The sequence below is a fragment of the Felis catus genome, chromosome B3, assembly GCF_018350175.1.
Source record: "Felis catus isolate Fca126 chromosome B3, F.catus_Fca126_mat1.0, whole genome shotgun sequence".
Classification (NCBI taxonomy): domain Eukaryota; kingdom Metazoa; phylum Chordata; class Mammalia; order Carnivora; family Felidae; genus Felis; species Felis catus.
This window is the reverse complement of record NC_058373.1, coordinates 82,976,849-82,990,000: the sequence shown is the minus strand read 5'-3', so window position 1 is coordinate 82,990,000 and position 13,152 is coordinate 82,976,849. Positions and strand designations below refer to the sequence as shown.

Genomic DNA, 13,152 nt, shown 5'->3' with positions numbered 1-13,152 from the left:
AGGATTTGCGTTTGGGTGAGGGAAAGCTGATTTATAAAAGCACATAAAACATCAAATTAGTCAATGCTATTGTAAGACCTGGATATCAGAAAATCACTCTCAAAATGATCTCTGGCACACCACCTGAGGGGGTGGGAAGAGTTCTCTGTCTGCTCATGAAATTTGAAATATGTTTGTTCATGTTTGTTATATGATCCACACAGCCTTGCTCTGGATGTGAACTCCAATGGAAGCAAATCAACATGTCATAATCCACATATTAGCCGCCAAGGAGATCGTATTTGAGATTTATTCTTATACTACAGTCCCAGAAAAACTTTGCTTTTCATAAAAAAGTGATGTTTCCTTATTTTTTGATGAATGGCTGTATTTCCTTTTTTTGCTTTGGTTACCAGGAAGCTCACAGATAAATTTGAAGCTTTATCAGATCACTTATAACCCTCTTAGAGACTCTATTGTGTGCTCCTACTATGTGGTAACAAATGACTTACTTTTGCCTTTTCTTTTTCCTTATACCCTAGCTCTGTTTAGCCATTGTCTTTTTTTTTATTATATACATTTATATAAGCTATTTTCTTTGTGGAAAGAGGAGGACATAAGCCAACAAATGAATATTTCTCCAAGTTTTAGGTCCTATATCAAACAAGCATTTTTTAAAATTTATCGTATTAAGTCTCTTTTGGATCCGTTGACAATTAAGCCCCAGGCATACCGGAAGAGATTTCATAAAATCAGGCTATGTATTATTATTACATTTTCAGTGTTAGGGAATACACTTTGTTTTCTTTCTTCATTTTCACTTATGCCTATTCCATCATACCTATGGATTAGAGCTGTCTTTAGCAGCTCTCAAGGCTATCTGCCAGGTATAAGAAGGCATTTAAATCCCATGCAAACCAAACTCATTAATGATATTTGGGGCTCTTTTTTTTTAAGATAGGGCTTCATGGTGAGTAACTAGGAATCATCTTTATCTAGGGAAGTAAGTCAACAGTGCATGTTTCTTTTTATTTTATTTAATTTTTTTAAGTTTATTTATTCCGAGATGGAGAAACAGCATGAGATGCAGAGGGACAGAAAGAGAGGGAGAGAGAGAATCTCAAGCAGGTTCCGCAATGACAGTGCAAAGCTCGATGCGGGGCTCAAACTCACGAACTGTGAGATCATGACCTGAGCCTAGATCAAGAGTCAGACACTTAACTGACTGAGCCACCCAGGCACCTCTATTTCTTTTTTAATGTTTATTTACTTATTTTGAGAGAGAGAGAAAGCAAGCATGGAGGGGAGCAGAGAGAGAGGAAGAGAGAGAATCCCTAGCAGGCTTGAACTCACGAATGGTGAGATCATGACCTGAGCCAAAATAAAGAGTTGGATGCTTAACTCACTGAACCACCCTGGCACTCCAACAGTGCATATTTCTACAACCTGAAAGCACACCTTGAATGTTGATTTAAATATATATCTCTGGCAGAGTCAAAAGGGCTGCTGAATTGGTCTGAACATCATCACGGATCCCTTCATTCCTGCCATCATGATAACATGAAAGGACTTTACAGAGAATAACTGCCACACATACACGCTGGAAACCAGGAGCTGTTCCACTCAACAGAGTATAGAGGAAAAACCCACTCTGATTGTATCTATATTCATGCTATACAACAGAGCTCAGGACAAGTCTCTCTACTTAATTTTCTCATGAGTCAAAATAAAATCTTCATTCTTTCCTGGACATAAGCCACTTTAAAGGCACCATATTTATTTACATGTTGAAGGAATATAAAACTGAGGAAGGGATATTTTGAGAGCTACAAATGTAGGCATAACTATGCTCTAACGAACTGGCATGCTCACAATATTCCTTAACAGTTTGACTGGGTACATCTTTGGTGATAAAGCCATACATCGCCTTTATTTAATGAAACTATTTAAAAAGAAACGGAGGGGCCATAATTTCACAGACTCCTTATCTCTGTCTAGAATTTCACGGGATAACTTCTGAGCCAAAGTTGTAGGTTACAAATAGCACATTTGGTTAGCATTCAATTATGGGCATGTTTGTGTGTGTCTGTGTGTGTGTGCGCTCATGTGTAAAAAATTAAGTATTTACTTAAACGAATAACTGTGAGTACATTGTGCATCGTATGTCCCCCATGAGTACCCCGTGACCCGGCAACTTCAAGAAGTCACTGAAGAAAGTTGGAAAGGGTTAAGTCTCAAGTATCCTATTGGGACTGAGAACACAACATTTACTGGGTTGGAAATTCCTTCCCAAAGTTGGAGAATTAATTTTTAAAAACAGGCCATGTTCTTAGCAGATTATTTTCACATTAATCCAGAAGTGTTTTTAAACTTTAGTTTTCAATGTTAACACCTACATCGGCATTTGCAAACGTCACCTTCTCGTGATGGACCCTTCACCATTTCACTTGCACAGTGCCTCCAACTGAAGACCTCTGTCTTGTACCTCATAGTCTCCACCATTGCTGGCGACAATGAACCCATCTACCACTGAGGGTACAGCACGTTGGGGCTGGCGTCTGCCCCTGGTTAAGTCAAGATGCTGACTTGCTGACTACTGATCCACACTGTAAAACCCATCCCATAAAAGAAGCAAGGAATGACCGGAAAGAACGTGCCACCTGCTGCAAAACGTCTACACAGCTGCTTTACTCTGCAGAAACCTCAATTATTTGTTTCAGATTTTAAGAAAAGATTGACTTAATGTTACAGTAGAAAAGCAGTGAAATATACTGCTTTTAAGGAGAACCCAGCACAGGGTTAAAGCCAAATCTTTCTTGAACAGATGATATTTCAGATGGCCACACTATTCCAGATGCATCAATTTCCTTGAAAATCCAATCCATATATGTGCATATGCTGTGCTGGCAGGAGGACTGACTGAAATGGCCAAAACCCAAGAGCTAATATTCTTTTGGCCAGAATAATGCAATTATTATTTTCCTAGCTATCAGTCTAAGCATACAGAGCCATCTGTTATGCAAAGCAAACATACACATCTCAATTACAGAAAATGCAGTTGCCTTGACAGAATTTGGATTACACCACTAACCAGGGCTGTAAAATGTGTTTTGAGCTAGTATATAATGGATGCTTTTCAGGAGTTCCCTAATTAGCATTTACCTGCTTAAACTAATTATTCATCCTTCTTCTTCACTGGCTTATTAAACTTTGTTGGATACTGTGCATAAAACAGATGAATATGGGCATCGCAGAACAACAAACAGTGGTGTTTCCAGTCCTGTAAGATATTCACATAGTGGGCACACCCGTTTCAAAACTGAAGATTCTCAAAACTAGGTCCTAAACAGATTAAGATGAGGCTTAGAGTCTATTAAAGGCTATTACAAAACCAGAGATTTCAATAAGATGCAAGAATGCTAACAGTGAGTTAACAATAGCCCAGTTTCTATCATTTGGTTTGCTGAAACCCACATAAAATAGAATTACTCTATAAACTATAGCCAATAGCTTCGCGCATTCTTCAAGGAAGAGTTAATGGACCCTTGCTTGGATTCTCAACAGTAAATAATCACATTTGGCAGCATCCCTCCCCCTCCTCCAAACCTCCTCAAATGCCAAATATCTTTCTTTATTATTTCCCAGTGTCTTTCTCAATTTAGCTATTACCCAGCAAACTCACTAACAGCCAAAATGTTCCAGCCGTGCTGGGTGCCTCCTTAGAGCAGTGCCAACTTGCGGAAGCAATGAGTCTGGGGTGGGTCTTGCTTAAGAGGAGAGAGACAAATCTTATCTCCATCTTTAGCTCCAAGGGGCAACTGAATGAGAAGTAGATTATCCAACTTGGCAGATCATCACATACACACAAAATCCCTCCCACCGAGGCTGTGTTTTCCTCATGCCAAATCACCAGATGAAAAGGGTCAAACTCAGCCAATCACCTGTATGGGCACAAGTATCCAGATGTTCGGCACTTTTACGAGAGGAAAAAAAAACATCTGGATAATTAGTGGAATCGCCAACTTTTCTTCAGGGGATTTTGGCATTCCGTAGATGCAACCTATGTCCTGGAATCCAACGGAAGTAAAATTTTTGTGTTCCAGGGGAATATCAAGAACGGACATCTAGGATTTTGTCCCTTACCTCAGCTGCCTCCATCTTGTTTTCAACCTCTGACAGACACGTACGAGTAATTAAAGTGCACATAACGAAAGGCTATCTTATTTTATGAAATTGCCTTTCAGCGTTAGGAAGCATTTGCAAAGGCAGCAAAACAGATCCTTGCTGGGACCCTCCCTGCAACACATTTTAATGGTCTCTTTCAGCATTTCTTGACTCCAAATGACTCCTGTCATTGTGTCAGCTCCCAGGATAATGCAGGGTACTCCATAAACATCCAGTAATAGGACACAAGGGAAGCACTATTAGTGTGTCCCTCTCCTACCGGGCACAGAGGTTTCAAAGTTCAAAACAACTGAGGGAAGAAACTTCATTTGTTCTCAATAAATTAATAATGATCCTTGGGGGGGGCGGGGAGGGGGGGGGGAACTAAAGTTTTTGAGTACAAGTTTATTCCGAACGTTTCGAACTGACAGAATTTTCTCACCGACTTTGCAAGAAGAGTCAGGCAGAGCCATTAAAGAATACATGTGATAATTCACGCCAAACAGAATACCCCTTGAAGAAGGAAAAGCACAAGGCCGAAGGAGGCTTCACAATCTCTGTCGAGAATCTAAATTGTTTTACTTACTTGTGAGAGGCCTAGGTAGATGGAGACGGTTTCAGAAATGTACAAAAATTTTCCTTCTTGATTTAGTGCAAATACAAAGCCATCCAGGGACTGCAGGAAAAAATAAATAGATAATTAAGTTAATAAACATATGCTGGAGGTTTAATGAATAGGGCATCTGATACAAAGCAACATACACTGAATTTAAAACCATGTTTTTCTTCCTGTTTAACCGAAGTCCTAAGATCTTCTACTAGGGCCCTGTACGTGAACAAACTAAAGGCCTAAATTAAGACCACAAGCTTTCCTTTATTTCAAGGACTTCCTTATGTCTCTGTCATTTTGACCAAGATACATCATATTCGTGTACAAAATCAGGTCGTGCTGATTTTATGAGCTGTTGCCTTCATCTTTATTTTTATTTTTTGGATTCAGTAGTTTAAGAGATTGAATCAGCCAGATTCTCCATTAAATAGCTGAACAGGAATGGAAACTGTAATGAAACAAGAGAAAAAAGGGTCCCCATGTGAAGAACAAGTAAAATCACCACTGGAACTACTGTGGACATCAATAATTTGCTAATTAATAAAGGATTATGCCCTTCTCACTCTCAGCGCCTATTGTGGTAGAACAAATAGAAAAAGTCAATACATTATGGGTGAATGATTATAGGCTGAAACCTTACAAACTGTAATCCTTTTTTTTTTTTCAAAACTCTATATTCAAGTTTTATTGTGATAGACCTGGTTTCTATTACAACTCCTGAAATGGAAACAAAAGGAGGGGAGTGGGGAGAGAAGGATGCTCTACATCATCTGTAGCTTCTGGAACCTTCGCCCACTTTCCAAAGGGAGGTTGTATTGTCAGTGTGACGAGTGGTGTAAATCGCCATGGACTCCAACTGCAATCCAGCACTCAAACAGCGAACACATTTGTTTCAAATGCTTGCGATCAAAGTGCATTGTATACCTTCTGCCCCCCCTTAGGTCTTTTGTTTCCCTTTATTTATCTCTAACCAGGTAGGCTGCGCAAGTGATGCTTGCACAGAAAAAGAAGTTTCCACGATTCGTGGTTTTTTACAAAGGCTGAGAATTGGGAAAGACAGGAAACCCACTCTGAGATCAAGGTATGTGGCAACACTAAATTAATGGCGTAATTTTGAAATAGAGAAAGGTGGAAGAAGCATATAAAATTCTGGTAGAGAAATGGATCATCTCATATCTCAGCAATAGTTTCAGTTTCCTAAAATACTGAACTCTTTGAGCTCCAAATATCTATATGAAATACATATATATTTATATATGTATTAAATGTGTATGTCTATGTGAACGTGTGTGTGGGCGCGTGTGCACGCGTGTGTGTGTATGTGTGTGACATCTGGACTCCAGGCTTCCTGATCCGTTTTCAGAGTCCCAATGGTCAGAGACCGTGGGTAGTGTCCAACCTCCTCCTCTGATTAGGTGGGTTCTGAAAACATTTCAAAAGTCACATTACATGATTACATTACAAATTACATGATAGGCAAGCTTTTGGTCAGGATACCGTCCATTTATTAAGCAACATGTGCTAAGCAGTTTGCATGTATTATCTCTTTGAATTTTCATAAGTATCATTTGAGGTAATTATATTATTATCTACATTTTATACACAAGGAAATCAAGGCTTTGCGAAGGCAGGTGACATGTCTGCCCTAGTTAGTGATGGAGTTAGGATTTGAACTTTGACAGCTGGACTTAATAACAATACTGCCCCCACTCACAACAAAGGTTATGTAGCTAATATGTGTAAGTCAATGGAAAGAAATGGTCACAGCGTTTGTGAAGTTGAACCACACTAAGATGTAGCTTATGACTTAAAAATCGTCACTTCATTTTGAAAGATTTGTTCAGATGACAGAATCCCACCGTTAGAAGATAGGTAGGAGGTAGGATGACAAGAGAGTTTACAAGTCACTTCCACTAGAGGTTACCTTGTCACCTTGCTCTGTAATATTTCTCCTGGAATCAGCTAAGGGACAGGGAACAAAATACTTAGTGGACTCCTTCCCTTTGACAAAACTGTCACCCCCTCCAGAGCCTCGTGAGATCCAACCTTTCAAGTTTGCTGTGTGGCACTGTGTAATCTTGCTTTGAACCAGTGCAAAGGGAAAGAAGTTTCCTTTGTGGAAATGTGGGAAAGACCTCATCAAAATGTCTTTACCTCACACAAGAGGTCTTCTGAGGATGACTCGTGAAGATTAGGATCCTTCCCCCTTAAGCCTCCCATGGAGAACAGGGCCTTGACAGGTTTTCCACTCAACCCAATGGCCATGCCCTGGCATACAGTTATAGAGAGTTGTGTGAACCCATCTTCTCAAACCTTAAAGTGCTGCTGTCAGAATAGAAAGACAGAGAGAGAGAGAGAGAGAGAGAGAGACGCAGGAGAAAACTACTTATGCACGCACATGACAGTTGCAAGGCTGACTGAGAGAAGAAAGGACTGATGGAACTAGCACAGAGACAACCTCCTGTTCTCTAAACCCTCATTGGACAGGTTGGAAAGCCGAGGCACAGAAAAGGTTAAGTGGCCGGACAAGATCATACAGTCATCCAGTGGCAAACCTAGCATTAAATCTGCTGCACGCCGATAGCGTGGTTAAAGTATTCATGACGTTGTATGGTCCTGGTTGGCTTATTCAAGTCCCAAGGAGACTGGGTTTCTCAACAGTGGGGTGATGTCTTATTCATCTTTATCTGGCCAACATCAAACAACTGCTCAGCCAAGACTTAGTAAACCCAGTTCACTTCCACGCTCAATGCTCTTTCCCTTAGATCACATATGCTAGAATGACTAAGAAAGATGGAACTTCTTTTCTTTTCTTTTTTAATTTTTTAATGTTTATTTATTTTTGAGACAGAGATAGACAGAGCATGAATGGGGGAGGGGCAGAGAGAGAGGGAGACACAGAATCGGAAGCAGGCTCCAGGCTCTGAGCCATCAGCCCAGAGCCTGACGTGGGGCTCGAACTCACGAACCGTGAGATCGTGACCTGAGCTGAAGTTGGACGCTCAACCGACTGAGCCACCCAGGCGCCCCGGAAATTATTTTCTGCAAGAGTCCTGTTTATGAAGCTATTAGAGTATTTGAAGATTCTGATGCCACAGATGTCTAACATAGTATGCGATATCTCCTGACATTTGGAAAATCAGAGTTAGCCTAGATTCTTTTGCTGTTTTCCAAAACATCTAGTGCAGGTCATGTGCCATCCACAGACAACCTTTACTTTATTACTGAAAGGGATCGTGATTCTGTAACATTGGGTTCATATCTCATGCATTTACTAAAATAGTAGAGGGTTTTTGGGCACCCTAGCAAGGAAACAAAAATTCTGGAGGCTGAACATCTGATGCTATTAAGCAGCAGCGATCTAAGAACTGGCCAGTTTTGTTTGGCAAGGCAGAGGCTCCGACACATGTTCCAATTTCCTGGTGAGATTAAAATGAGTCTATGTCTACATGAAACAAAGCATCCAGTCAATTCAATTAAAAATAACAGCCAATTTGGTGTGGGAAGAACACAACTAGTCAGATTAGCTGTTTGTCATCAGAGAGGTAAACACACACACACACACACACACACACACACACACACAAATTGGGTAGTTAGCCATCTTTTTTACCTTTGTATTTATCATGTCAGTCAGTTATAGCTATAGTGTGAGATGAAGGTCCAAAACTCAGGTTTGATTACCTTTCAAATAAGGAAATGGGACACGAAACCAGGTGTGTGGCAGACTGGCAAGGTGGCTCTTCGCACAGCCACTGCTTTCTGGTTCAGGGTCATCCCTGTTCACAGTTAGCTGTACTCTGCTGCTTAGGAAAGTTTTAAGAGTAGCATCAATACTGTTCTAAATGTGTTTGTCTCAGTTTTAATAGGTGATAGGAAGAAGGAAACATTCAGTTCATCTTGGGAGCCAAATGTGATTCATCTTAAAGTTCTGTGGAATTTGTCAAAATTTTGAATCAAGAAAGCTACTGCATTTCAAGCTTTTTCAATCACTGCAGGCTACTTTTTAATTTTTTTTTTTAAAAACTGCCCACTGTTTTCAACAGGCGCCAATTAAGATTCCGAGGTCAAAGGGTTAATTACATCTTCTTACTCACTATGTAGAATTTTCTGATTATTAACTAAGGTTGGATTAAGATGAAAAAGAACCTACACAAATGTTAATGCTAGTCCCTCCTTGAGAAGATTTATTATAAAGCCGTGCTGAAATCTATCTGCTTCCCTCAAAGCAGATGGAGAACAAAATCTTAGAAGAAACAGTAAAACAGACATTTTAAAGGCATGCTAGTATCTGATTTATCAAGACAGTTTTCTTATTACTAAAACCAGTTCTTAGCCATCCTGACAGGGCTGATAGGAGATTTCCTTTGTCACATCCTGGTAAGTCTATGAGGTACACATGCAGGAGGGAAGCTTGGATACCGAAGTCAGGAGCTACAGCATCTCTGAATAATAATGCCTGTAATTATAATTTATATCCCCTGACATCAGTGTAACATATAAAGTAAAAGGCACGGTTTTTTAACCCCAAAAGCTGAGGGTCTCTAACAGTATTGTCAAATGATGAGGTTATTTCCTTACAGGGTATGAAACTAACCACAGCTTCATGATTGAAGGTATACTAATGTTTAATGCCTTGTGCTAAATGGATTTATATTTGTCAAAGTAGTTTTGTCTCTCTCTCTCTTTTTTTTTTTTTTGCATATTCCACAACAGCCAAATCGCGCAGAGTGAAATCTTACCACCTTGCCCTTATAGGGGTAATTCTCATGTGTATAACTACTCTGAGATCAGTGGTTCTTTCTTCTACATTCCAACGCAGAAGAGAAAAAAAAATCACCCCAAACTCTTTTCCTATGACCTCACTCCAGTTAGAGTGAAGAATTACCAGTAGGCTAGGTTATTTTAATGACAGATTATTTTAAACTAAGCCTTCACCATCTGTTCCACCCCCTAATTATGAATGCAAAAGGAACATATTTCACAATTACATCAGTAAAAAAGTAAGATACACGTGATTTAAATGCATGCATGTGCTCCACATCCAAAGCACCGTGCGTCTGTGATGTTCTTCTAATTCGGGCTTAGACTAGGCAGAAAATACCCATCCATGATAGAGTACAGTCTCTGACACACTCAACTTTCTCTCCGAACCCAGGGTTTTTCATTGTTATGGCATAATTCTGTTAGCGCAAGAACAGAACGTGTATTTCAGCACCATGCTTGCAAGCCATTAGGTAAGAGTATTTTATAACTATGAAAACATCTCTGCAGTTAATAAGGAGAGGCGGCATGAAATAACTCCTTCAGCTGTCTGAGCAGTGGGTTAGCATTGGAAACAGGGGAGTCTCGTCTGGAACCAAGCCTCCATCATCATGAAAGAAACTGAGTGAATAAGCCAAGCACAAAAAAGCAGCCTGGCCTGAAGAGTGAGGACAGGGCTTCAATACCTATCTTACCACTCTGTTTTGGCAGCAGATAAGAGAGTTAGAAAGACAAAAATGTTTCTTAAATTTTTTGGCCTTTGGATACAATAACACTTTGATAGAGCTCATTAAAATGCCATATTGCCCTCTGATTGCACTCAGGAGCTGAGGCTATACTGCTCACGCACACACATGTGGACTCCCGGCAACCTCAAGGAACCTGGGACGATGTCCAGAAGTGCCCACATGTATCTGTTTATGGGGAAGAAAACGTTTCCCAAATTTTGTCTTTGCAATCTGCGTTTTAACAATCAAGCACTGTGCAGAAACAAAAGCTTTATTTTTAGAAGTAGGAATCTAAGTCAAGTATATTTTCTCAAAGTGGATAAAAGCATGTATCAAAGGTCTGGGATTTGATTTAGCTCTCAGGAATCTTCTCGAGCCTTCTGGCTCCTGTGTCTCTTCCTTTGCCCCTTCCCCACCACCGTGAGTCAATAACATGAGGGGTAGCATGGGTTCATATCATTATCATGTATCAAAAGCCACATGTTCCCCCAAACCCAATACCAAGCTAGATTAATTTGGCCACACCTGATTATTTTCCCACTAAAGAGGAATTCCTTAACAATAAACCTTGGCGCCTCGAAACACCTCTCCTAAGAGTTTCCTAAAAGACATAAATCTAAACATCTTAGGTGAGAAAACAGTGCAGAGGCACAGACGGCCTCTCTTCAGTTCTTAGAGGAGAGTTACCAGAATAAAAGGAGAGATGTTGAGCTGGTGAAATGTTAAAACATGAAAAGAACAAAGACATCTGCTTTCTGAGCAAGGAGATCAGGTTTTGCTTCTGCTCATTAAAATTCCATTTTGTGGGAGCTGTGTATCAAAGTGCTGACCTTTTTTCTCCGGGATGCTAGTTCAAGCCTTACATCCAGCCTTGAGGGATGTAGATTTCTTGATTTAAATATCCAGCCAAACGGACAACAGGCTCTGGTATAAAGACAGGGTGTAGCATTTGGTGGAATCACATGTGTCTGTGTCTCTGAGCCACCAGGGCAGCACGTGGATCCCACATCCTCTGTGGCTTGTCCAGGGAGACTGGGACTCCAGGAAGCATAAGTGACCGTGTGGTGCTCACAAGCTCTGATGCCTGAGGGAGAGGATTCCCACTAGTTATTCTAAGGCACAGATACTCACTGGAACATTAAAATGCCTTCTTTTTGTGTACATGGTGTATTAATTTACTGAAACAGAGGCTCTTCAGAATCCAGGAGCGAATTTCTTACTGTGCATCTTTCCTGTTTAATTCAGAGTTCTCTTTCAAGTTAAAGAAAAAATTCCCATGCCAGCCGGAGTAATATAAACATTACATTGTGCCGGTTCTGAAAGGCCAAAAAATGTCACTGCTTTGCTTTGGGCACTCGTGGAGCTTGGTCACATACAGGGAGGGCTCTAGGTGTTTTTCAAGTTGTCTGCATTATACAAGGCAATAAAAAGAATAGATACTAATTGTTTACTGGACATTCTATAGATCACAGATTACCAGAAAACAGAGAATGGATTCTATAATATGTATTGCACATACTATTATATATTACATATATTATATATCATGTATATACCATCATACTGTATTATAGAATGTCTTAAACGATGCCCAATTCACTCAAATATTCACCGGAGAGGAGGGGGAAATGAAGAAAAATAATATATGTTAGGCAAATTGCATAGACTAAATGTGAGCGAGGTATTATTTAATCCTACTTTACAGGTAAGGAAACTGAAGCCCAGAGGAATTAAGGACACGGCTCAAGGTCACGCACCAATACGTGGTAGATCTAAGAAAGAAGGATCCTCTTTTCCCTCCTGATGCTGGGACCACCTGCTGGGTCTTTCAGTTGTTTCACACCCCATCGAAGCTGCTCAAATTCTGTGCTTCCTCCAGCACTTCTTTCCACACAAGGGACTCTCATGCTCCTATTGTTTGAGGGTGATACATTGAGAAGACAACGTTGAGTGCTTACTACGCACTGGGCCTGTACGAGCTGAGGTTTCACAAAGCTGAACAAGGACCCAACTCACAAGCTCTTTTTTCAAAGAAAGATCATCCTTGGGATCGGAGACAAAGGAATTGAGCCAAGATGGAAATTAACTTTATAAAACAAAAAGTTGCAGGGCAAAGGCAGTTTCCTGCTTAGGATACCCTCTGTAATAGGTGGGGACTCCTGTCTGATATCACTAAGCCCCGCACCTGTAATATGCTGTCTTTGATTTAGAAAAGGCATGGGTTGATGGAATTTGTATTTTTCAGCTTTACTGAGGTATAATTGACAAACCAAATTGTGAGATATTTCAAGTATACATGGTAATGATTCGCTACACATACACATGGGATTCCTCCCACCTAGTTAACCTAACATATCCATCGCCTTGCATGTGTCTCTTTTTGGATTTGTGTGTACAGCCAAGAGACTGCTAGACCTCAAGGAAATTCTCATGCATTGGAGGAAGAAGAACTAGCCTACAAAACTGCTAGGAGAACACCTCCCAACAGCAAGCGCCAGAACAAGCCTTGAGCACTTACCCCAGTAGGCCACGGGGCTGGCCAGGACCATAACCCGATTTCCTGTCCCCAAGTGCTTCACTGAGACTTAGGGCTTTTTCCTCCCCCTTCTGGTATATTACCTATTATTTTATGTAGAAATATACTATTTTATGTAAGATGACTTTACAGAAATTTGTTTTGCAGTCATGTTTGCTTAGAAGTACATCCTCGATAATAACAAGGCAGACTCATATTGCTACTTCTGTTACGGCTGATTATGACTGAACCTTGACTGTTCAACTGGGCAGTGGGTAACTTTAAAAAATAGGTTCCTTAAGAGAAAATAATAAAAGCTTTGCACATATATTCCTTTAGGTAAGGAGTTTGTGTCAGGGGTAGTAACAGTGATTAAAGAACCCTGTAATGAT

At 40.3% G+C, this 13,152-nt stretch overlaps 1 protein-coding gene across 8 annotated transcripts in view; it reads right to left on the bottom strand.

Annotated features, from left to right (window-relative positions):
* NPAS3 (neuronal PAS domain protein 3) overlaps window positions 1–13,152 on the bottom strand; it is an 858,964-nt gene that overhangs the window by 238,435 nt on the left and 607,377 nt on the right. For all 8 annotated transcript variants that reach the window (XM_045059780.1, XM_045059781.1, XM_045059782.1 and 5 more), the window contains one exon: window positions 4,730–4,819. In XM_045059780.1, coding sequence (XP_044915715.1) covers window positions 4,730–4,819 — 90 coding nt within the window. The remainder of the gene's footprint in view (window positions 1–4,729; window positions 4,820–13,152) is intronic.